This window comes from Meriones unguiculatus, chromosome 2 (assembly GCF_030254825.1).
Source record: "Meriones unguiculatus strain TT.TT164.6M chromosome 2, Bangor_MerUng_6.1, whole genome shotgun sequence".
NCBI lineage: Eukaryota > Metazoa > Chordata > Mammalia > Rodentia > Muridae > Meriones > Meriones unguiculatus.
This window is the reverse complement of record NC_083350.1, coordinates 23,664,084-23,689,517: the sequence shown is the minus strand read 5'-3', so window position 1 is coordinate 23,689,517 and position 25,434 is coordinate 23,664,084. Positions and strand designations below refer to the sequence as shown.

Genomic DNA, 25,434 nt, shown 5'->3' with positions numbered 1-25,434 from the left:
CAGAGATCCACCTGCCTCTGCCTCCTAAGCGCAGTTTAGAGGCGTGCACCACCATACTTGGCTGATTCTTGTTTAACACAGTAGGGAAAGCTAGAGTTAAAAATGATGGAATTACTTCCCTAGGGATTAAAAAGAAAAAAATCCCACATGAACTTAATGGACGCCTTGTGTGTAACCATTTCTTTCTTCTGTGGATGATTTTTGAAGCTTGTGGTTGTTTTTATTGTAATCTTCCGTTAGTGTAGCACCCCAACTCGTGTTAGTGGAGTAAATTTGTCAAGATGTAAATACTAGGAGAAGTAGCTTTTTCTGAAAAAAGAGTGATGACTGTAGTGGTAAGTAGCTTTTTCAGGTGTTACACTGAACTGGGTTTTTCTGTGCTACATCAGGACCACTCCGCTGACCTCTGCTGCTGATCCTGTGCCACACTTTGGAGCAGAGCCTATTGAAGCTGTAATGGTCTACACATGGCTGTCACTATGACTACTCAGATTTCTATAGTTACACAAAGTCGAGTTGCTGCCTTGCACTTTCTTAGTGATCATCGATGTGCTGGTGTGAACTCTGCAGTAAGGTTGACTTCATTGCCAGTGTTCATTGCTGATGGAATTCTTTTCCCTTCCTTTAACAGAACATCTGATCAAATTCATGACCATGGGGGATATGAAGACCCCAGACTTTGATGACCTCTTGGCAGCATTTGACATACCAGATATGGTTGATCCCAAAGCAGCGATTGAGTCTGGACACGATGACCACGAAAGCCACATTAAGCAGAATGCGCACGGAGATGACGACTCTCATACTCCATCATCCTCAGATGTTGGCGTGAGTGTGATCGTAAAGAACGTTCGCAACATAGACTCCTCTGAGGGAGTGGAAAAAGATGGCCATAATCCCACAGGCAATGGCTTGCACAATGGCTTTCTCACAGCATCCTCTCTTGACAGCTATGGCAAGGATGGCACAAAGTCCTTAAAAGGAGACACACCTACCTCAGAGGTGACTCTTAAAGACCCGGCATTCAGCCAGTTCAGCCCTATCTCCAGTGCTGAAGAGTTTGATGACGATGAGAAAATAGAGGTGGATGACCCACCAGATAAGGAAGACGCACGGGCCAGTCTCAGATCAAATGTGCCCCAGCAGGACTTTGAGAAACTGAAGGCACCCGGAGGAGAGAACCCCAGCAAGACTGCGATCTCTGCATCAGGCCAAGCGGATAAAAACAAAGTCAAGAGAGAAACAGAAACCAGTTCCATAACCCTGAGTGTTTATGAGCCTTTTAAGGTCAGAAAAGTCGAGGATAAGTTGAAGGAGAACTCTGAGAAGATGCTTGAAAACAGGGCCCATGATGGAAAGCTGAGTTCTGAGAAGAATGACACCAGCATCGCTGCTGTCACATCTTCCAAAACAAAGTCGTCCTCCAAGCTCTCATCATGCATAGCTGCCATTGCAGCACTGAGTGCTAAAAAGGCCGCTTCAGACTCCTGCAAAGAGCCTGTGACCAATTCGAGGGAAGCGTCTCCGTTACCAAAAGAAGTGAACGACAGTCCCAAAGTTGCTGACAAGTCTCCCGAGTCCCAGAATCTCATCGATGGCACCAAGAAAGCCTCCCTGAAGCCACCAGATAGCCCCAGGAGCGTATCCAGTGAGAACAGCAGCAAAGGCTCTCCATCCTCTCCTGTGGGATCTACCCCAGCGATCCCCAAAGTCCGCATCAAGACCATCAAGACGTCCTCTGGGGAGATCAAGAGAACAGTGACAAGAGTATTGCCAGAAGTGGATCTGGACTCTGGGAAGAAGACTTCTGAACAGGCAGCAACTGTGATGGCGTCTGTGACATCACTCCTCTCATCTTCAGCATCAGCCGCTGTCCTTTCCTCCCCCCCCAGGGCACCTCTGCAGACGGCCATGGTGACCAGTGCAGTGTCCCCTGCAGAGCTGACGCCCAAACAGGTTACCATCAAGCCTGTGGCCACTGCTTTTCTTCCTGTGTCTGCTGTCAAGACGGCAGGGTCTCAAGTCATCAATCTGAAGCTTGCTAACAACACGACGGTGAAAGCCACGGTCATATCTGCTGCCTCTGTTCAGAGTGCCAGCAGTGCCATCATCAAAGCCGCCAATGCCATCCAGCAGCAAACCGTTGTGGTGCCGGCATCCAGCCTGGCCAATGCCAAACTCGTGCCAAAGACTGTGCACCTTGCCAACCTTAACCTTCTGCCTCAGGGTGCCCAGGCCACCTCTGAACTCCGCCAAGTGCTAACCAAACCTCAGCAACAAATAAAGCAGGCAATAATCAATGCAGCGGCCTCGCAGCCACCCAAAAAGGTGTCTCGAGTCCAGGTGGTGTCATCCTTGCAGAGTTCTGTGGTGGAAGCTTTCAACAAGGTGCTGAGCAGTGTCAATCCAGTCCCTGTTTACATCCCAAACCTCAGTCCTCCCGCCAATACAGGGATCACGTTACCAATGCGTGGGTATAAGTGCTTGGAGTGTGGGGACTCCTTCGCCCTGGAAAAGAGCCTGACCCAGCACTATGACAGGCGCAGTGTGCGCATCGAAGTCACCTGCAACCATTGTACGAAGAACCTGGTGTTTTACAACAAGTGCAGCCTCCTTTCCCACGCCCGAGGGCACAAGGAGAAGGGCGTGGTCATGCAGTGCTCCCACCTAATTCTAAAGCCAGTCCCAGCAGACCAGATGATAGCCTCTCCGTCCAGCAATACCACCTCTTCCCTTCTGCAGAGCTCCTTGGGGGCTGCCACACACACTGTGACCAAAGTCCAGCCAGGCGTAACCGGGGCGGTCATTTCAGCTCCTCCCAGCACACCCATCAGCCCAGCTATGCCCCTAGATGAAGACCCCTCCAAGCTCTGTAGACACAGTCTCAAGTGTTTGGAGTGTAATGAAGTCTTCCAGGATGAGACGTCCCTGGCGACACATTTCCAGCATGCAGCAGATACAAGTGGACAAGTAGAGTATCATTTAAATTTCGGTGTTTCAGTGATGAGTCTGTAGCCATGAGTGCTCATCGGGAGCCTTGAATTTGGGGTGGCAGCACAGTTATGTGGAGGGGTGGTGTGTGTGTGTGTGTGTGTGTGTGTGTGTGTGTATGCAAGCAAGCAAGCGCAGGAAAGGGGAAAGATTATTTTCACAGTATAGGTGTAGTGTTGGACTACAAAGGTGATTGATTCTTTGGCCATATAGAAAGTGTACGCTCTGGTGTTAGGTTAGGTAATTGTTCAGGCATTGGAATATATATTGTAAGTCTGAAATTTAGCTGTAAACTTAGAGTGTCATCCCATAAAATTAAATGTTTAGTTTGGATTACATTGGGGCAGTATCTGAGCTCCTTAGTTTTGGAATTTTGACAGTTACTGGTATTGATAGCACTGAAATGACTTAAACATTCACCAGGTACCCACTCGAAGGCGTGACCACTTAGGGACTTTGGTTCAAAAGTGAGTTCAGTAATGGGCATGGCGGTGATTTTAACTACAAATTGGAAACCATCTGGCTTAGGAAACCTTTGTGTCTGCGGCTTTTTTGAGGTGAAGTACCAGTTGCTGTTGGTGAAATACATTTTATGATTTACATCAATTCATTATCTCTCTTTTACTTTCTCCATGAAGCAACTTTTGGCTAATACATAGTGTGCATAACAAGCATTCCTAACATGCTGAGTGAAATAATTTATATGGTTCAGAAGGGAGGGTCCCAGGTGGAGCTCCTGTCTGAAGGTCTCAGGCTCCTTGTCATGAAGATCCAGTGGTAGGTGGTCCTCCCTTTGTTTTCCTTGGTAGTTTGTCATCTGGGAGTCCTGTGTTGTGGTCAAGTTCTGTCTCTAGGTTTTCAAGGTCAACTACTGACTCACACCATGTGTAAGGTTTTGAGTCTGGGGAATGAAAGATAAGAACACTTGTTCTATTGTTTTGTTTTTCCTCTATTTTCTGAAGTGGAGGCAGTGAGTTATTGACTACATTTTGCAGGTTTGGGTGTTTCGTGTATCCAGGGAGAGGATGAGTTGCCATACCAGCTCTGGCCCCTGGAGCATGTCCTAGTGGTGATAGCTCATGCACGTACCCCTTACCTTGTCACCAGTTTCCCTAAGCGGGACTTCCTTTTCATCCTGAAAAGTGAAGCCCTGAAGCCATTTCCTGAGTTGTTTGTGCTGTTGGGTGCCCGTGGGTGGTGGCCTGGCTCCTGCAGGACCCAGACTGCCCTTTCATGGTTATGGGCTCTTTAGAGCTGTCTTCAGCTGTGTCATTTCTTTGGGACTTGGAAGGACATGGCTAGAGTAAGTACCCTGTGCTGCCCAGCTTTTGTTCTCAGGTAAAGAGTTTCAGGATTGACATTCGGTCTCAGGTCAAACAGCGGTGCAGTGTTCCCCTGGGGAAAGAGATGAGTGTCTCCGGTTACTTGGTCGTCACCTTTTTTTTTTTTTTTTTTTTTTTTTGGTATTTTGCTGGGACAAGTAAAACCTGCAGGTCACCTACATCATCTGGAATCCAAAGGGATGAATCATGGCAGAAGTACATTAAGTAAAATACACACTCTCCACGCGTGCATAAGTCACTCCCAGCTAAGAGCTGTTGATTTCAGCAAGCTTTTGCCAGCCGTGCAGCCAGCTCTTCAGGACTGGTGTTAGCAGTGCCCTGTGTTACACTGTCCTCCTGGTACTCATTCCCGTCTCTTGTTGCAGTCATGGTCTGGAAAACCTCACGAGCAGTATTTGAGGAGGGTTCATAGTTTTTTGTCCATTTCTGAGGTTGTCAACCACAGTTTCATTACCTGTTGAAATCGTGTCCTGTCTGAGAATGACATTAAAAATTTTTTTTTTCTTGGAAAATTTATAGGTTGCCTGGCTGGACAGTGGTGGCACATGCCTTTAATCCCAGCATTAGGGAGACAGAAGCAGGCCAGCCTGGTGTATAGAATGAGTTCAAGGACAACCAGAGCTAGTACAGAGAAACTCTGTCTCAAAAAAAAAAAAAAAAAAAAAAAGGAGGTTGAACCAGGGTACCAAAGGCTTTGTTAGGCCTGTTTCCCATTTTCTGCTGTCCATGGATTCAAAACCCACTTTTATTTTCCATTTTCCCATTAACTTCCACCTTTTTGGTTACTCATTGGTGAGTTAAGAAACAGGGTTACTTCAGAGCTGTAAAAGCTCCCTTGTCCACATGCCCTAGCATGTTCTCTGAAGCAGGTTTCCAGAACCATCAAAGTCTGCCTGTGTTTTCAGCTCTTGGTTTCCCTGAGATGTGCCCCTCCCCCATGTCAGGTCCACTTGTCTCTGTGTTAATCTTAAAGTCATCCAAAGTAGATTCCTGGAGTGACCCTGCTGGTAGATTCTGGTAGATTCTGAAGGTTTGAAAGTGTCCCTATGGCCCTAGACCAGCAAGCGCCCTACACTTCTGCTGCTACCTTTTAGTTTGTTTTAGCTGGGCCTGGAGAAGAGCTGCTACTGGTGGTAGCAGGATCTTACTTCTTTTCTTATTTTGAGAAACTTGAAAATCCATATTAGAGCCCTCATTCAGTACCCCCCATTGGTAAGAGCCCACAGAAATGTCAACTAACATCATACCCAAGACATTGATGTATCAGTGTGGTCGGGCAGCACAGTAATTCCACCTCTATGAGGACAGCCTCCATGTCACCCTGCTGTGTCTTAAGCCCTGTGTAACTGCTGCCTGTTTGTATTTCTATAATTTTGCCAATTCACGAATATTAAAATAAGGAAACTGTGCAGTATGTAACTGGATTGGCTTTTTCATGCAGTATAGTTCCCTGGAAACACATCTAAATGCCTGAATCAGTAATGATGCTCTCTGACTTAAGATGGATGATGTCATGTTCCCAGTAAACCCATCATAAGTTGGCAGTATGAAAAATGCCCAAGATTGGGCCTGGAGAGATGGCTTAACGGTTAAGAGCATTGGTGCTTTTCCAGAAGACCTGGGTTCAATTCCATAGCAGCTCACAACTCTCTGTAACTCTAGTTTCTAGAGGATCTGACATCCTCACACCAGTGCACATAAAATTAAATTATGAAAAAAGAAAAGGAAAAAACCCCAAGAAAATCCCAAATATCCTAGCTTTGAAACCGCATACTAAAGTATTAGTTGTTTGCCTTTGGGATTGTGTGGCTCCGTGGTGTCTGACTGCCCTGCACTGAAGGTGTTGCAGCCTGCGTGGGGAGGATCATGATCGAGGACCCCAAGTGTGCCTCTACTGAAGTGTGCCTCTTACTTCCCTACTTCAGCAGATTCTGAGCCAGTCACAGCTAGCTCAGGACTCTCTGTAGCATGCTCTGTTCTATTACTGTGTGGTAGTGAAAGCATATGGTTGTACTGTGGTTCTGGGACCCCTCCCAAAACAATGCTGGGCTGGAGCAGTTAAGAACACTTGCTGCCCTTGTTTTGTGGCTCAACTGTCTACAACTCTAGTTCCAGGGTATCGGATGCCCTCTTCTGACCTCTGAGTACTGCATGCATGTGGTGCTCATACATATACAGGCTGAACACTCATACACATTACAATTATTTTAAATAATATGTGTGTGCTTTTATAATGCACATGTATGTGCCTGTGTGTGCCGTCAGGGTTGACATCTGGTGCTTTCCATTATTGCTCTCCACCTTACTGTTGAATTTTTTAACATTTATTTCTTTTATGTGTAGGAGTACTTTGTGTCCGTATGCATGTGTGTACACCATGCGTGCCTTGAGCCCAGAACCTCTGCAAGAGCAATGAGTGCTCCTAACCTGAGCTGTATATCCAGGCCACTCCACCTTTTATTTTTGTTTTTGTTTTTGCTTTTCGAGGTAGAGTCTTCATATGTAGCCATGCCTGTTCTGGAACTTGCCATGTAGATCATCTCGAATTCACAGAGATCCACCTGCCTCTGCCTCCTTAATGTGAGGATTAAAAACATGAACCGGCGCAGTGGCACACGCCTGTAATCCTAGCACTCGGGAGGCAGAGGCAGGCAGATCTCTGTGAGTTCCAGGCCAGCCAGGTCTACAGAGTGAGTCCAGGCCAGCCAAGGCTACAAAGAGAAACACTGTCTCAAACAAACAACAACAACAAAAATCTATCCATCCATCCATCCATCCATCCATCCATCCATTTCTCTATATCATATGCCAAGCACCCCAAAGTGTTTTATTTTTGTGTTTCACATTTGTGCCTGTGACCCACTTTGAACTTTTGTAGGAGCTCCACTGGGTTATTTATCTTTTATCCCATGCATGTCCACTCTCTGTAGTATCTCTTGCTGAAAAGGCTGTCTTTTATTCTAGGGATGGTGTACACCTTTGTCAGGTGTCACTACTAGAGTTGTGGGGCAGTCTGTGTGCCTGTCCCTCTCTCCATAAACCCATGCTTGAAGCTCGTGCTTCATAGTGTCCTCAATAGTGTAGGAGATTTTTCCTCAGGGTTGCTTCCTTGGTTCTACTTGCTTGCCTCACCATAGGAATAACCTCACCCATCCACAGGGAAATGATGCTGCCCTGTGATAGAAGCTGTGGTAAAGGTGTGAAGTAGTTTGAAGGGAGAATTGACAACTTTCTGTGCTGAGTCTTTTAGTCCTCAAACCTAGCCTCGCCTCACATTTAGGTCTATAATTGCTTTGTGGTTTCCAGCTTGTAAGTTCTGCTCATGTTTTGATAGATTTTGGTTGCTTGATGGAATGATCGGTCAGTTGTTTTGTGGTACTGGAGATGAAACACAGCTGAAGTTCCTCCCTACCTGAAATTGATTATTTTAAAACAATTATAATTTTGGTGTGTACAAACCCATTGGTGGTATATAGAGAAATTAATACTGCTTATTTATTGTATATCCTGTGATTCTCTTCAGCTTGCTGGTTGCAGAGTTTAGGGGTTCAGCTACTGATTTTCCAGGAATGGAACTTGTCATACCCCAGGGACTGGGTTACCTGGTCTGGCTGTGTGGCTCTTCGGCTGTACTGTGAATACTACGTTGCGGCCCTCTTATGTCTGTATTCATGTAGGTTTGTTTTTCTCCTGTCCTCTGGCTTTGGGTAGTTTGCTTCTAGCATTGTAGAGTGAATTGAGAAGTGTTTCTTCTTCCCTTATGTTCCATGTGAGCATGAGTAGAATTGGATTTGGGGTCTCTTTACATGTTTGGTGTGTTTTCCAGTAAAACCATTTGGGCTTGGAGATTTTCTGGGGCTCTTTCCATTCTCATTGGGCTGGTGAAGGGGCTCATTTTCCTGTCCCCTTGTCTCTCTGACTGTTGACTCTCTCTGGGGCAGGGCCTTTGGGACTCATTACAGTTTCAGGAGGTGGGAGTTTGGCATGGGCTGATAGCCACAGTATTTTCTGGGGGTTTGGTACTCAGCTAAGTTTCTGTCCTGCCCCTGCTACCGTGTTCCTGTTCTTTGGACACCAACCAGCAGGCTTTGGGGTGGGGGTGGGGTTGTCTGTCTTCATTTCTGCATCACAGATTCCTCAGCTCCAATCTGGGCTGCATGAGATAAAAACAATTGTGTATGCATCTGTCCTGTTTTTTACCTTTGGTCTCTGGCCAGGCTGGCTTCTTGTCCTCTTTTCTGAGTCTTCCCATGGGTATTTTCTGTCTAACACTGGTGTCAGCTGTCCCCAGTGGGAGGACAGGAAAGGACACTTGAAAATGGAAGTTGTTCCACTTTCCTTTTCTTTGTTTTGAGACAAGATCTTGCTCTGTAGTCCAGGCTGGCCTTGAACTCAGGATTCTTTGCTTCCCGATGCTGGAATTGCAGGGGTGCACTAGCACACCTACACTTTGTCTTCTTTTTGTTTTTGTTTGAGACAAGGTCCCTCTATTACATAGCTCTGACTGTCCTGCCACTTCCTGTTGGAAGAGGCTGGCCTTTAACTCACAGGGATTCACCTGCTGAGTGCTGGGATTAAAGGTATTCCCAGCTCTTAGCCTGGCTTTAAGGTGAGCTCTGGAACTGTTCACCTTCTCCTCCACCAGAGACTTTCCAATAGCACCTATGGGTGAGATTGGGATCCCCTTGGAGCTCTTTTTTTTTTTTAAATTATTTTTGATTAGCATAAGAAGAAATTCATCGTGGCTTTTTCATGTCCATCATTCTGTTAGGTTTTTATTTGTCCCTTCCATCATTCTCCTCCCATATTGTTCCACAGAAAACTCCCCTTCTTTCACGTCATGTACCTTTTTGGGGGTTTCTCTTTGACTGGCCATTCTTCACCCAGTGTCAGGTTCTTTGCTCTTAGCCCCATCTTCCAGAGGAGAGACATTCTTTTCTTCCCTCTCCTGGCCTGTGATTGGCCCTCACCCTTTCTCCTGAGCACTCAGCCATTTTGTGTAGCTCAGCCCTGACTCTCCCATTCTCATTCTTTCCAGTGCTGGGATGGACCAGAGCTGCCCTTGTGTTAGGCAGTCTCTCCCATGGTGCTGTTCCCCTGCCTGCAGGTTTCCCATCTTTCTACTTCTTCCCTCCTCTCATTTTTGTCTCGTGTATTTTTAGAACAGGCCTTCTGTTTTCCTGTGCCTCTCTGAACCCAGCAAGGATTTCTTCCTGAGAATTCTGCTGGCTTGGCAATGGCTTCCTCCACTTACAACCACTTACAGCATTCAGTCTTTGGAGCCTGTGCCCATGTCATTTTGCTGACATTTGCTGAGTTTGTCTCTGCCAGTATCTGTTGTCCTTCCCATGTTTTATAGTGATCTGTAGGAAACCTACAGTCACCTCAAAGCAGCAGAACCCCCCCTTTGTCAGGAGCCGACACTGTGCTCAACCATGCCTGGTAGGCTCTGGAAGAGCTTGCTGTACAGGGCATATGTATGCTCTTCATGTCTGTGTCTGAGGAGTCCCAGCTCTGCAACTGAGGGAGAGGATCATGTCTCTTCCTTGCAGTGTGGAACTAGGCGTGCAATGAAAATAGAGCTCTGGGCAGATGACACGTGTTCACTCAAGCACTCATGCACACAGGCAAGATACACATTTGTGCTCACATGCACACTCACAGACTCACATCCTTTCAATGCCCTTACCTCACTTACGTCCTCATGAACACACACAAGCTGCAGTTTGGGGCTCCTTTTCATGCTGATGTATAACACCAGCGTCAGGCACCACGAGCAAGGCAGCGTATAAAGAGGCCAGAGAAGCAGTCCTGCCGGTGAAGTGTTCAAGCGCTGAGGTCTGCAGGTTTAAAAGTTAATGCTAGGGCGCACTGGAGTGCCACACTTCAGAACTCTTAGTAAAGTACGACAGTGACGACAGTCAGCCAAGTGCAGGCTGCTTGATACAGCAGCCTGGTCCCAGTGCTGGGGAGGTGCAGGCAAGAGGGCCCTGGGGTTCGCTGACCACTCAGTTCAGCCGTGTTAGTGAGCTCACCACCCAGCCCAGTGAAAGGCCCTGTCTTAAAAGAAGGTGGGGAAGTAGTAACCTCTGACCTTGACAAATGCATACATGTGTGCATCTGTTTTTAAATAAACTTAGTTGTTAAAGCATGTTTCTTTCTATAGGTTCCAGAGACCGTAATAGGCTCTTTGGTATACTCATTCATTTTGCAGTTGGAAAAACAAATGTCCAACTAGTGACAGAGCTGGACTTGGGCAGGTGTCCTTCATTGCCAGCTTATTGTCTTGCCTTAATTTTGATGCTTCCCTTGGACATAGGAGTATAATACTTTTACAGTTGGGGACCTGAGGCACCCGAGAGTAGAACCTTGGGCTTGTGTGTGCCTTGGCATCAGGAGTGCAGCAGAGACAGAAGGACTATCTGCTTGGTCCTCACTTTTAGAGGTTGATTGCTCCAGTTTCAAGAACTTCATGGGCATTACAGATCTTTTTAATATTTAAAATTATTTTATGTGTATGATGTCTGTGCATCACCTGCATGCTTGGTGTCCACAGAGGTCACAAGAGCGCATAGGACTCCTGGAACTGGAATTACTAATGGTTTTAAGTTGGTGCTGGATCCTCTGCAAGAGCAGCCAGTGATTTTTAAACTCTTGAGCCACCTCTCCAGCCCCTCTGAGAAGTTTAAAACTTATTTTATTTTTTGGAGCTGATGAGATGGCTCAGCAGTAAATGTAGCTGCCACACCAAGCTTTTGGACTTGAGTTTGATCCCTGGAACCTACATACTGGAAGGAGAAAACCAAACCCTCAAGTTGTTCTCTGATCTCCACATGGATGTTGTGGCATGTGCACAACCTATACATATGGTGAACACACACAACTGAATAATATGAAAAGGTAATTTTATTTTTAACTCATGTGTGTGCATGTATGTGTGTGTGTATGTATGTATGTATGTATGTATGTATGTATGTATGTGTGTAGGTGTAGTAGGCCAGACCCCCTGGAGCTGGAGGTACAGTCAGATGTGAGCTGCCCCAGAAGGGTGATAGGCTCTGGCTCTCAGGATGAGCAGTGCATGCTCCTAACTGCTGAACCATCTCTTCAGTCCCCTTTCTGGGCCTCTAAACCTGGCATGCTACAGAGTAAATTCTTTTGGGCATTCTCTGCGAATTCTCATTCTAGATAAACGGTTCTCAAGCACTTTCTTCTAGAGGTCATAGAATATCCCACCCCCACCCCATCATTATCAGAAGACTGTTTCCTCGCCTCCACTCTTCCTTTCCACCCCTGTGTTGGAGAATAAGTGAGGCAAGTGCCTCACTGCTGAGTTGTACTCACAGCCTTTGGGCTTTACTGTTTTAGATCAGCTCTTGGAGTTAACCCAGGCTGATCTTGAATCAATGATCCTCTTGCCCAAATGCAGGGATTACAGGTGTGGGCCACTGGCTCCCAAACTGCTAATTTTTTGTCTTGCTGCAGTTTACATGGTAGTGTTGCCAACTCTCAAGGAACCTGTATTCTCTAAGTCTATGTGTGTCTGCCATACATCTGTGAATTACCTCTTTTAGCCAGCTCTTGCTAGGATGCCAGTTGTGGTGGGTCGTTTGGAAACATCTGCTAACTAGCTCTGGGAATAAAGGATACATGTAGTCAGTATGTGATACATGTTTTGTGTCATTCCCATTGACGTGACCTCTGAAGTAAAGTGTTTTCCTTCTGTGCTAATTGTGAAAATGTGAAAGCCAGGAAAGAAACGGCTCTGCTTTACTGTGACCATCAGAACCATCATTTTTCTGTAGAAGTGGCGTGTGGAACTGTGTTAAAGGGCAGCTGTAATTGACTTTGTATCTGGTCCTCCTGAGCTGCAGTGTTCTGGCTGCTGTACCCCCAGGCTTTTTCAGGCTGTTGGTCCATTGGAGTGTTCCTGTGTGTGGATGCTTTGTGTAGTGGTGTTCTCCAGCCTTGCTCACCCTTCCCCACTTTCTCAGGCTGTGTTTTCCCCTCAAAGAGCAAATTACAAAGAATTTTTTTCCTTGTCAGATAAATTCTCACTTATGCAAAGATAGTGCTGAGTCCCACAGTCTTCTGAACAGCACACCGGGCCCCGCCCCTCCTCCAGCCTGTGTTGTTACGGCGGCTGTCAATTTCAGGCCACTGGCCCACCAGGCTCAGGAGGGACTGTGACTTTTTCAGCTTTCTTTTCCTAGTTTTGTAGTGCTGCTTCACTATTGACAAGTAAAATTAGTTAAAAAATAATTCCCTGAGAAAATGAAGCTGCCCCAGAAAAGAAAGTAGCTGCTTCACGTAAGCATTGAAACCTTTACACACGTTCTGATGGCATGAAGCGTAATGTTCAGAGATACAAACCAGGTGCATGTATGTCTTGATTTCTTTCTTCTCTTACAGTCCACACACTGCTGGGCTAAACTGCTGCTTCTCTGCTGAGTTGCCGAGTAGCCTTAGTTTGTGCCAATTAGGAAAAATTCCTTTGACTTAAAAAGGAAGGTAAAGTTAGATTCTGTTACACTATGAATTACCTATATGTTCTCTTGTGCTCGGTGCATCATCCCCTAAGCCCAGATATTATGTGTTTTGTCGTGAATTCAGAGCACCCCGGGCAAGCTAGTGGAATCTCCCCCTGGGTGCTGTGGAAGCCCACCTCTGCTGTCTGCGACAAGGACAGTATGCAGTCTGAGGCCACATAGTAAAGCAAGCAGTGTCCTGTGAGTTCGGAAACACGGGCACTGTGCAAGAATCAAGGAAGAGAGTTCTTCCTACCAAAATGGATTGAGGGTGAGGCATGCAGTGGTAACCAAGAAAGAAACACAGGAGTAGGTTTTGGGTTTGTAGGCAGATGTGTGTGCACCTGTGTGAACCGAAGGTAAGATCCCCGCCCACCCACTGATGGGTGAGCATGCCCTCCCATCTCAAGAGCTGCAGGGTGAATGTGCTAGAGTTGAGGCTGGAGTCCTGTCCTTTTTTCTGGGGCTGGGTGGGGAGCCTCAGCTGCTGGCTGTGCATGGCTGTGCAAGAGGCAGTTGTGATGATGGTGATGTCAAGTCATGGTGATGAGCATAGTAAGTTGTGCGTTTTGTATTATTTTAAAGAATAACCATTTGTGATTATACCTTGATGGATGATAATTTAAGGTTTTTGTTTTGCTTTTAGCCTTTATGTAACACATGCCCCTTGTTCTTTCAGATTTTCTTTTGGCTTTGTACTATTATTAAAGTAGTATAATCACATTGCTTTAGATAGGGGAGAAGCTATGGAGAAAGAGAAGCTCATTTTTCAGCTTAACATAAATGATCATCTTTAGCATTCAAATTTATTTGTTCAAGTTTTTCAAGTTTAGTTTTTTTGGTTGTTGAGTTCTCAGGACCTCGTTCCAGTGTGCACTACCCTCAACTACAGCCTGGTTGATCATGGTTCTTGCACATGGTAGCTGGGGGGCCTACGGCACATTTCATTAAGTCTTATTTTCTCTTCTGTAAAATGAAGGTATTACTGACTTTATGAGAAATAAATGATAGAATGTGTTTAAATCTGTATAAAGTTTCTAATGTATTTAAAGGACTTAATTCACTGCTTGGCTCATAGCAAAAGAGAGCCAATCCATAATCATATTTATATTATATACATACATGAATATGCATGTATATACTCTATACATATATCTGTCTTTATATCAGTATACATGCATGCATGTATGTGTGTATACTCCATACCTATATCTATATTTATAGCTATCTAATATGCATGCATATGTGTATATATCCCATACCTGTATCTATATTTATATCAATATACATACATACAGATGTGTGTATATACGGTATACCTTTATGTATATCTATATACATACATTTATGTATGTATATATACATATGGCAATGTGCATATGTATATGTGTAGACATATATGTATAATGTTTTTTGACTTCTTTTAGAAATGAAAGCATGAGTTTTATTCCCAAGTGAGTGCGCCTCCTAGGATGCCTGAGGGAATTCAGATGTCATAATTCTCACCTGGGATAATGGCTTATGAAGGAAGATAGAAGACTGTAGTTCAAAGAAGCGATTGATTGTGACGACTATGTAACAATACTGGGATCTTGTAATTATTGACTCTGTTGTGGCATGTTTTAACCTTTGAAGAATGTGTTACCAGGAGGGGCATCTTCTGATGACATTAACCTCATCAATGCTGCTTGTAATGCTCTTACTTTGTGATTATAATAAACATTTTATGGGATAAAACTTGTATTTTAGTCCTTTAAGGAGAAAAAACATAATTTTAAGTGACTTTTCTTTTTTTTTCTTAATTTTAAAGCTTAAACTTAAAGTTTTGGGCTTAATTCAAAATAACTATGAAGAATTTAAAAATCTTCTTTAAACTGCTGTCAATATGAAAGCCTGTGAGGCTCTCTTTGCCTTTAATATGGATGGTTTATTTTCAAATATAAGTGGTACTTGTTTTTGCACAAATGTCTGAGAGTGTGTGCATTTTACCTTCTACTCTCTTGGACTTGCTTTCAGGATGGTAGGTCAGTTTGTATTGACTGAGTATTTATATGAGTGTCTTAATGATGTATTTAGTACTTATATTTAAGGGGATGAAAGTAGGGTATTTAGGGGTTTTTTTTTTGATAATTAATGAAATATTTTCTTCAAAGATGATTTCAGTCTTTATGTTAATATGGTCAGATTTTAAGCTTTCTAAAACTCCTTATGCTCTGCAAATTTCATTTTAATGTCCCAACTTACGTATCTGAGCTTGAGTGGTTTGATTTCAATTATAAATTATATTATGGCCAGTTTATCAATTTAAGGGCCAACTTAGGTACAAGAAGAAAACCAGTTCCTAAACCATTCCTTTTGTGTTCTTGAATTTAAGATTTAAATAATTGAGATGACTGGGGAAGAAAAAGAAGAGACTGGATTAACCTGGGCTGATTTCTGTTTCCTGAGGCAAGCTGTGGACTGTGGGAAGTGCAGCTCCTCTTGGGCCTGTGAGCTCGGAAGTGTGCAGTTGAGTGTGTATGCCAGCACGGTTTGCAGGAGGACCTCGTCCAAACCTTTGCTCTGGGACAAAAAATGCGACAGAAGCAGAACTGGAAGCATTTAAAGCTGCTGTTTTCTTTAGCTCACACTTGGGCACGAGCCTGCCTCCGTAATTCTAATAATTTTTGTTTTACAGGGTGAAAATTTTCCGTTAAATGAATAATCTTCAGGTTTGCGTTCCCCTCGGGCTTTAGAGTCGTTTATAGCATTTTGAAATGAGACGCATAACTAACTGTACAGCTTAACTAAGGTGATTTGCATATTAGCCATGCTTAGCAGGACCAATCGTGTTTCCCCCTTTGGTTTGTTTAGAAGACTTGCACTGTCTGCCAGATGCTGCTTCCTAACCAGTGCAGCTATGCTTCACACCAGAGAATCCATCAGCACAAATCTCCCTACACCTGCCCCGAGTGCGGGGCCATCTGCAGGTCGGTGCACTTCCAGACCCACGTCACCAAGAACTGTCTGCACTACACGCGGAGAGTTGGTTTTCGGTCAGTATGTCGTTCCCTTCTGTGCAAGTACAGCTTGTTCACTGATAACTGCGCTGCGATTTGACAGGCCCGTGCACATGCATAGTTAACTGTGGGCTATCTGGTGATACTGCAGCTCACAAGTCCTCTGGGAACCCAGCTCATTTGCACTGAGTTGGTCTGTACGAATCCTTTAATGTCGTGTTGGCCTTGCCAATCCCTACAGATGAGGATAAATGGGTGATCAATCCTTCTAGGACAATGTGCATGTTATGGGGGTTGGCCATGACCAACAGCCTGTACAACTCATCCCCCAGCCCCGCACATGCTGGTGCACTCCCCATATGCACCCTCTGCAGGAATGCTGTGCTTTGCTGTTCCTCCTTCCTTCTATGCCCCGGCCAGTCAGTACAGACGTGATGGATTGCGGTAACCACAGAGGAGAGTGAACGAGCGCTTCTGATAACCAGTCTTTGGAGTTTCCCCTCTGAAAGTCTGGCCCCTCTGTCTCCTCCACCTCAGTTCCAGCCTCTTCATCTCTTCACTGGCCTTGATATTGATTTCCAGATGTGTATTTTTTTTGACATCTGGCAACTTTAAGTTACTTTATCTGCTGTTAGATAAAGATGTACTTTGTTCTCAGACTTTGTTACCTTCTTAAATACACTTCCATCCCACTTTCATTGCCCTGATGAAAATCCTTCATGGAACTGTGTCTTGTTGACATAATGTCTTTGTTCTGGCAGAGGTGTCACTGTGGCACCCCTTACTGTTTGGCTAGACTGTTCACGTGCAGTGGTTTTGCTTAGTCCTAATTCCGTCACAAGATTTATAAAGATGAGATAGCTTTGATGTGGTTTGATTTTATTTTGGTTTGGTTTATATTCTGGGATCACTAATTCCTGGGTGGTTCTGCCCAATTTTCTTTCTTTTTCATCCTCCTCCTCTTAAGATTTATCTAAGTGTGTAAGTATTTTGCCTGCGTGCATGTCTGTTCACCGTGTGTGTGATTTGCCTGAGGAGGTCAGAAGAGGACCTCAGATCCCTTGAAACTACAGATGGTTGTGAGCTTCCATGTGGGTGCTCACAGTTGAACTCAGGTCTTCTTGAAGAACAGCCAGTACTCTTAACTGCTGAGCCATCTCTCTCCAATTCTCCCCTCCCCCCTAGTTTTCTAACACTAAAATAGGAGACAGATTGCTGTTTTTAATCTTTTGCCTTCATGTTTGTGGTGCACAAGTGCTTTATGGATTGAGGTCTAACCTGGCTAGGAAACCTTTAGTTTAGACAACAAGAAATCAGGGTTTTTTTCTTTGTGCCAGATTTGCTTGTCACAACTTGTGTGAAATTCATATGTCCTCTCTGCTCTGTGGTTCCCTGTAACTTGGGGGGGGGGTTACAGTTAAACAGGAAGGTCCACAGACCCACACAGATTGGTACTTTGGCGCCTACCACATGCTTGGAAATTGGGAGTGGATTCTGTAGACAGCCAGGAAAGCGGCTGTGAGGCGCTCTTTCTGCTGTTCTCTACTGAGCGCTGTGTTCCCACAGATTTCCTTCCTCAGTGAAAACAAGGCTAGGTTGGAATGAACAGAGGACAGCCTTCTGAGCTGAGTTATTCCTGGTATCTTTCCTAATACAGAAATCTCACATGCAGCCTGAAGGCCTGCATCTTGCTGGGGGAAGAGTGCTCGCCCATCATTTGCCCCAGGCAGACTTTCTTAAATTGGGTGCTGTCAATTTTACATTTTGAGATTTATCAAGTTTTTATTAACTATAAATTTTTCCCAGTAGACTGGAGGGTATTCAAACTGTGAAAACATCATGTTTGTGGGTTTGGTGTATTTGATTTTGATTCAGGGTCCCACTATGTGAAGCTGTGGCTGTTTTGGAACTGTGTAGACTCTGCTGGCCTCACTCCTGCACCTGACTCTCCAGATCTGGATTACCGATAAGCAGACCTGTCCCCCCCCCCCCCTTGCTGGGTTTATTATTGTGAAGTTTAGTTCATGTTGACTGCTCCTCCTCCTCCTTTTCCTTCTTCTCCCCACACCCCTCATGTTTTTGAGACAGGGTTTCTCTGTGTAGGCCTGACTATCCTGAAACTGTAGATTAGGCTGGCCCTGAACTCAGAGATCTGCCTGCTTCTGCCTCCCAAGTGCTGGGATTAAAAATGTGTGCTACTACCACCCCGCTTATGTTGACTTCTTTAGAAAAAATATAAAAACTTGAAAGTATTTTTCTGTGCTCCCCTCCCCCGCAGTGTTTTATACTATAGCCCAAGCTGTCATGGAACAGATTTCTGCCTAGGACTAAAAAACAGTGCTACCATGCCCAGTCCTCCTGCTGTTTTAAATAATGGGGCAGTTGATGATTCTTGACTGGGCTTGGAAGCCTGTTGGTCCAGCTTTGTTTCCTGTTAAACCCCCCCATCTCTGTAGTCAATCATTATTTCATTTATTTATTTATTTATTTATTTATTTATTTATTTTTGGTATATTCTTTCTGTAGCCAGAGATTTTCTCGAGGCTCCTATCCTGGCCCTGCTCCTTCTGGGGCAGATGCTTAGTCTTTTTGATCCTGTTGTGTCCTTTAAATACTGACCAGCCATTCCTGGATCCTGCTTAACTTGTAAGTGTCGATTATGAATAAAAGTCAGGTATTTTTCTGTTTTTTTCTGCCTTCAGATACATACATTTAGGAAAATTGTTGGGTTTTATATTGTAAACATTTTTTTAATTAAAAAGTAATTATAAAGAGAGCTAGGCATGGCAGTACCTGTGTGCCGCCCCAGAACTTGAGAGGCTGATGCTGAGGGACCATCAGGGCTCTTTGACGTCCCGTGTTCCATGTGCCTGCTTCACTTGTTGGCCTCTGTTGCCCTGGACCTTTCCTGTCCTTTCTCTTCTCTCTGCTTTCCCTTGGCCTCTGTGGTACCTTTTTAGACCAAGTCCCTGTCACTTCTGCTGCCACCTCAAAACCATATCTTTCTTCGTTGGAAGCTTTTCTCAGGCACAGGTGGCTCTGGAACACCTGGAGCAGCGGCACACTTCTTTGCTCCTTTTCATCTTGGTCTTTTGCTTTAACTACAACCCAGTCTTGTATTTGGGAGGATGCGTGTGTCTGTGAAGTGGTCAAGCCTTGGGCAGCATCTGGGCACTGGCCGTGGAACAGGTGGAAACATCAGGCCCCAGTCTCAGATTACAGCTCCTCTGTCTGTGTTGTACCTGCACGGATGTGCTTGGTGTCAGCAGCGGGCACCCTCCCTAAGGCCAGAGGTCGGGGTCTTGCAGTACCCCGATCCATGTCATCACTAGCTTCTGGGTGAAGTGGGGACTGAGAATGATCTGTACAGTTCTTCACACTTTATAAACAAGTATCAGCAGACAGGAGCACTGAACCTGTTAAAAACATAATGCAATAAGGCGACCTGAAGCATCTCAGTATGCTTCTTTGACCCCTGCACTGAGATACGTGCTCCTGTGAATAGGACCAGGAAGCTTTCTTCTCCTCCTCTGTACAGTGTTTTAGTTTTTATTACTGAACACTTAAGACAATGAAAGTACTGGGCAGTAGTGATGCATGCCTGTTATTCCAGCACTTGGGAGCAGAGGCAGGATCTCTGAGTTTGAGGCCAGTCTGGTCTACTAAGCAAGTTCCAGGATAGCCAGGACTATAGAGAGAAATCCTGTCTCAAAAAACAAACCAACCAGCCAACTTAAAAAAAAAAAAAATCCAAAAAAACCCCAATGAAACTGAGAAAACCCCGTGATTTTCCAAGAGCCTACAAAGCCTCCTGTGGTATGCTCTGTGGAGCGCACCCCTCTGTGTGGCTTGCAGGAGCCGTCTCCATGAGTCCATGTGTGCCTCTAAGCTTAGAAGCATGTGTGTCCAGGCACATGAAAGGCATGTTATCTGAGACAGTCCCCAAGAGCCATGGTGAACATTCTTAAATGTTTTTTTTTTTTTTTTTAATGTGAATCAAGACTCCATCATCAAGTGGAGCTGTGACAAACATTGCTGAGAGTCCTTAAGTAAAGGAGATGAGCAGGGTGGTTGGTCGGGTGTCCCTAGTTTTGAGGTTTGTTTCTATGGGATTAGACTTCAGCAGGGAATGTGAGCTAATTATATACATAGAAATTCAGAAGCTTGGAGCCAGTTGTTTCAGAAGTGCTGATTTTGATAGAATTTAAAGACCAAATACAAACACAGTCAGATTTGTTTTCCAGCAAACAAAAGCAAGTGGCTGACTTTTAGCACCCTCTGGGTCTCCCTGCAGTACCAATAGCAAATACATTGACCATACCAGTGTGCACCAGGAGACCAGGCCCTCTCTGTCCCTCTGTTGAGGCTGTGTGGGTGCAGATCGGAAGGCCTCTTCCATTGTAGGGCAGCAGGACAGGTGGGAACATCAGGCCCCCTAGTGTCATTCCAGCACACAAACGTCCTCCCCCAATCCAGGATCCCCAGGGTCTTGCTGTGTACCCTGGTCCTGATCTGGCCCTCATGGTCCATTGACCTCACTATATACACTCTTCTTTAAAACATTAAAGATGCTCCAAACACTGATCATTTATTTGTACATCAGTTTTCTTCATGATCTACCCTTTTAAACACACAAAAATTATCTTTACTCCGTTGCAAGCAAAAAAGACAAAGCCACGAGAAATCTCTGTGGGCTGTGAGATATGTTCATTTCACCCTGTTCGCACAGTGATGTCACTCACGGTGTTCGTGGTCTGTGCTAACGACAGTGTTGTTTCTCTAACAGATGTGTACATTGCAGTGTTGTGTACTCTGATGTGGCCGCACTGAAGTCTCACATTCAAGGCTCTCACTGTGAAGTCTTCTACAAGTGCCCTATCTGTCCAATGGCGTTTAAGTCTGCCCCAAGTACACACTCCCACGCCTACACGCAGCATCCTGGCATCAAGATAGGAGAACCAAAGTAAGTTACCCCATGGCCGAGTTTTACTCTGCTACTCTGGTAGTCATTTAGAGGAGGTTGTCATTGTAGCAAGTAAAATTTAAAATCTGAACATTTGTCAGCTGTGTTAATGTTGATGTATGAAGTTCTGCTCGTAGCTCACCAAATCATTTTACTTTTTCCAGGTAAAGTCTTTGTCCCAAAATGTCACTCACGCTTTTAGCATCAATTTCTGCTCAATAAATGCAAGCTCTTCCATTTTATTCTTAAGATGATTTTTAGCGAGTAACTTTCAGGAAAAATATAAAATGTAAAAACAAAACCCAAACTATGTCGTCTTCAGTGTTTCTGTAGTTTGTTGATTGTAGAATCCACCTTTCCTAGTGACACTCCAAATGTGCAGTCAGCCCGAGACGCCAGTTACTGAGTCTAACTCTGTAGCCAGGACAAGCCGTTGATGTGGAAGTAAATTTAATTTCACTTAATGTTGGTTTTGCTTTAGGGCTGCTGAACAAGGTCTCCCTGCCTGTGTCCTGCAGGGGCCATTGAGCAGAGCAGAGGGGAGGGGAGGAGGCAGGGGCAGGTCAGTGCTCTCTAGCTGCCCCTTGTGAGGCCTGGGCCTGTTAGCTGTCTCAGGGTCTCCTGTAAGTGCTGGTCATGCTTGTGCCCCCGGTGTCTGGGGGGTTAGAATGAGGTGAAGTGGTTGAGATTAGCCCGGGGTGCCTGTATGGGTGTGGAAGAACTCAGTAAGTGTTGTTCCTGTATTGGCTCTCTCCCTCATTGTGAAGACTGCGCGCACACTGTGTGCTTGGTGTTGATTTCATTTCTGGGTTCCTTATGGCTGTGAACTGTGATGACTGTGGGAGGTTAGATGAACTGGTCCAGTGTTTGGTGCATTTTTGTGTGTAACTGCATCATCAAAGATTCGCAAAGAAAGAGGTTTAGATATACAGCATGATACCTGCACTTCTTTATTTGTGTGTGTGCATACACACGCAGATAATGTCCAGCTTTTATTTTAATTTGGGGAAATACGATTACATACAAATGACTATTTACCAAAACAGGGTTAAAATCTGTTTATTCAAATAAGTCTTTCTTCTGGATGTTTTGTGTAAGGAAGGCAAATTACAAATTAGGAGATTCACATTCCACTGGATGTCCTCCCATGCAGACAGGGATTAGTGAGGTCAGTGAGTGTGTCTCCACTGCTCACAATGGGGAAACTTGTGCACACTAACACAGCCTTTTCCTCATGATGAATATAGCTATTGATTCTTCCTTCAAATAAATCAACTATTCTCTCTGGAAAGTAGTTATAAACTGGAAACAGGATACTAGAGTTCTGAAGTAAGGTAGAACAGTATTGTTCAAGTTTGAGCACAGTAGGTCTAGAATTTTCATAGCTTTACTTAATGGAAGATTTTACAGGGTGGAGTAGTCCCCTGGCTTTTATCCATAATTTTAATTTCTGTTAACCAAGATCAGCTACGGACTGAAATTATTAAGTGGAAATTTTCAGAAGTAGGTTCTAAATTATACATTACTGTAGATAGTATCACAGGGTCTCATAGCATGAACGTCTCTCTGTGCATTGTTTCTATGCTGTATATGCTGCCTGCCCATTAGCCGCTTAGAAGCCAGCTTGGTGAGGGTGGTGGTCCCGGTGCTGCCTAAGAGAAGCCGTAAACTGTTAGAGACCTAGACCTCACTCAGTAAAGAAGCAGGAAACAGTCATATGCTAAAGTCTGTGATGAGAGCAAATGTTCTCCCCGAGAGTCAGTGAAGAAGAGTGAAGTCACTGCTAATTAGCTGTCACAGCCCAACAAGGAGAAGTGACAGGTAAACGTATATGTGGAGATGGGAAGTGAGAGCGTGCAGTGTTTCTGTGGTATCCAGACCCCACTGGCGGTCTTAGGACGGATCCCATCTAGATAAGAAGGAAGTTAGTTGCAAAGGAAAATATAATCTTTTTCTTTTGAGATAGGATTGCACTGTGTAGCCCAGGCTGACCTCCAGTTCACCATCCTCTGACCTCAGCCCCTAGAGTGCTGGGATTCTAGGCATGAGACACCACTCCCAGCTTTAGTTTTATATATTCTTTAATTAATTAATTAATTATTTTTACTATCAGGTTTCTTTAACAAGCGAGTACCTAAAATCAGGCCTAAATGACTGTGTTTTAAATTGTAAAATAAAAATAGTATACTGATGAAATGGAAGACAGAAGCCCTAAATGAGTGCAGCTTTATGTCGGCAGCATTAGCTTGGTACTCGCCCTGTCCTCCGTCCTCAGCTCTGCCCGAGTCCAGCCCTGCCCGAAGTCTGGCTCTCTGATGGGTGCTGCTTTACCTCCCATGGGTTCTTCAGGCCTGTGGTACTGGGCTGAGGTAGTGTTTTTGCCACCTCTCCCATTCAAGCTATTATAAAAACCTCTCCTATGGCCATTTTATGGTCATTTTTGGAGTTAACTAAAACCAAGGCAGTGGTGATCAAGTCAGAGGACCTTCTGGTGCTGACCCCTCACAGCAGGTTTGGATGGTCATGTTATGCAAGCAGTTCACAGTTACCAAAATGACTTCTGTCAGTTTCATCAATTAGCATCCATCTCATTTCCATTTTCTGTACCAAGTATATTCATGACTGAACATATTCCTGAAATCCTACAGTTTGAGCAGCTCTATTTGCAAAGTACCAGGCAAGCTGTAACATGTTTATTGTGTCCAGACACTGCTGTAAGTGCTTTGTTTCTTGGTTTCCAGGATGTGGGTGGGCATATTTTCTCTGCTGTCTAAAAGGGCGCTGTGAAACTTCTTTAATAATTGCTGGATAATTTATGTCATTTTGAGCGTGTGTCAAGCAGAGATTACAGTTCCCAAGGTAAGAGCTGTGTACGAGGCAGATTTGGAACAAGCTCCTGAGAAACAAAGCCAACAGTACTGCATTATTAGCATGGTAGGGAACCATCTAGGTCTCGGGAAAGAAGCCTCGGCACTGGGATTGATGAATGAATGAATTAGTTAATAATCAAACAAATAACCTCGTGTCTCTGACATGGGACCTGGAGATAGACAGTTCACCTCGCCAGGGGTGTGAGAACCAGTCACATCGTGGAGAGCAATGCTTTCCCCCTGCTGGGATTTAATCAGTTGCTCACCGTGTCGGCTCCAGAGCTCAGAGCCCCCACCTTATTTTTGTGTTGCACACATGTACAGCAGCGTCTGGAGAACTGGAGCTGCAATGTGCTTTGGTTTCTGCCCCCACCCCTAATGGCCTGGTTTTTCAGCCACTCATGCTATACACATGGTTTTACAAGTGCTCTTCCAGCCTTGCCCAGCTCTGCATCACCCTCTACTCCAGTGTACGCAGGGCACTGGGCCTGAGGCCCACCAGCTTGCCGTTCTCTGCCTTTGCATTAGGGCTTGTCCCTCCCACCCCCTGTTTGGAAAACCTTCCCTTTTCTCTTGCAACAGACTGTTTATTTTCCTCAGGCTTCCCGCTGTTGTCAGGAAGTTTGCTCCATGTTCGTAATTTGTCCCTTAATACCGTACTTGTGAGTTCTTGGTGCTTTCGTTATTTGCCGTTTCTAGTTTTTAGTTGTAATGATTCTTGCCCCACAAAAATGCTGGCAGTATGTACTGAGAACTCATGGGTGCCCCTCCCCCAGAGTCCCTGGTTGCTGCCTTTTTTACATGATCTGGTCCAGCCCATCATTCTCATGTCCCACTCTCCCTCTCATCCTTGGCAGTAACAGGACATTCTGACCTGTTACTTCAGTGTGCTCTTTTCCTTTTAAAAAAAGCACACTCATAGACGTCATCAGCACATAGCTCCCGTTCAGGATGTCTGTGTGCTTACCCTGCTAGCTGGTCCACAGATTGCCTTCAGACCTTTCGAGCTGACAGTGCCCTTTTCCTGTCTTTCCCGGATCCTCGCCAGGGTGTGCCTTTTGGGTTTAACTGTCCTGTCCCTGTCCTCCCTCCAGAACAGTTGAATTCAACACTACCTTCCCACACCTTGAAGCAAGCAACCGTCCGTTCTGGGATGACCTTCCCTGTCACCCAGGACCTGGCTCTCATCATCGGGAATCTTGGAGAATGAGGCTGCACATTGTGGGCCTCAGTGGATGCTTGGCCAATAGCCACCTCTCCCGATGGTGCTCCTGCCAGCCGTGCTCCTGCCAGCCTTCCTTGAGCTTGATTGGTTTCTGCCATATTTCTCCAATTAGGGCTGCCTCTTCCTAGTGCTTTCTGTTTGTTTTTGCTTTTTGGGTTGACATCTTGCTGTGTCGCCAGGATAGCCTGGAACTCACCACCTTTCTGCCTCTGCTGGGATTACAGAAGCACATTGGTGCTCCTGGTTCATTAGTGTTGCATGGGGAGGTTTTTTGATAACATACCAACAACTTGTTCCTCAGTTTCCTCAAAAAGATGCTAAGTAACTCTGTCATCTGGTTTTTATATTTTTCCCCAGAAGAAAATGAGAACATACTTGTTTTTTAAAAAGATTTATTTTTAGTTATGTAAATATATGTGTGTGTATGTTCATGTGTGCACATGTGTGTGGATGCATACAGCGACCAGAGGTTTTGAATCCTCATGGAGCTGGAGTTACAGGAAGTTGTGAGCTTC

General features: G+C 44.9%; 1 protein-coding gene across 15 annotated transcripts in view; it reads left to right on the top strand.

The window, feature by feature from the left end:
- Znf532 (zinc finger protein 532) overlaps nucleotides 1–25,434 on the top strand; it is a 109,893-nt gene that overhangs the window by 45,011 nt on the left and 39,448 nt on the right. For 12 of the 15 annotated variants that reach the window (XM_060377153.1, XM_021633536.2, XM_060377148.1 and 9 more), the window contains 3 exons: nucleotides 632–2,970; nucleotides 15,716–15,897; nucleotides 20,648–20,824. In XM_060377153.1, the coding sequence (XP_060233136.1) occupies nucleotides 649–2,970; nucleotides 15,716–15,897; nucleotides 20,648–20,824 (2,681 nt within the window). In that variant the 5' untranslated portion in view covers nucleotides 632–648. The remainder of the gene's footprint in view (nucleotides 1–631; nucleotides 2,971–15,715; nucleotides 15,898–20,647; nucleotides 20,825–25,434) is intronic. The other 3 variants (XM_060377156.1, XM_021633540.2, XM_060377154.1) reach the window with 2 other exon arrangements.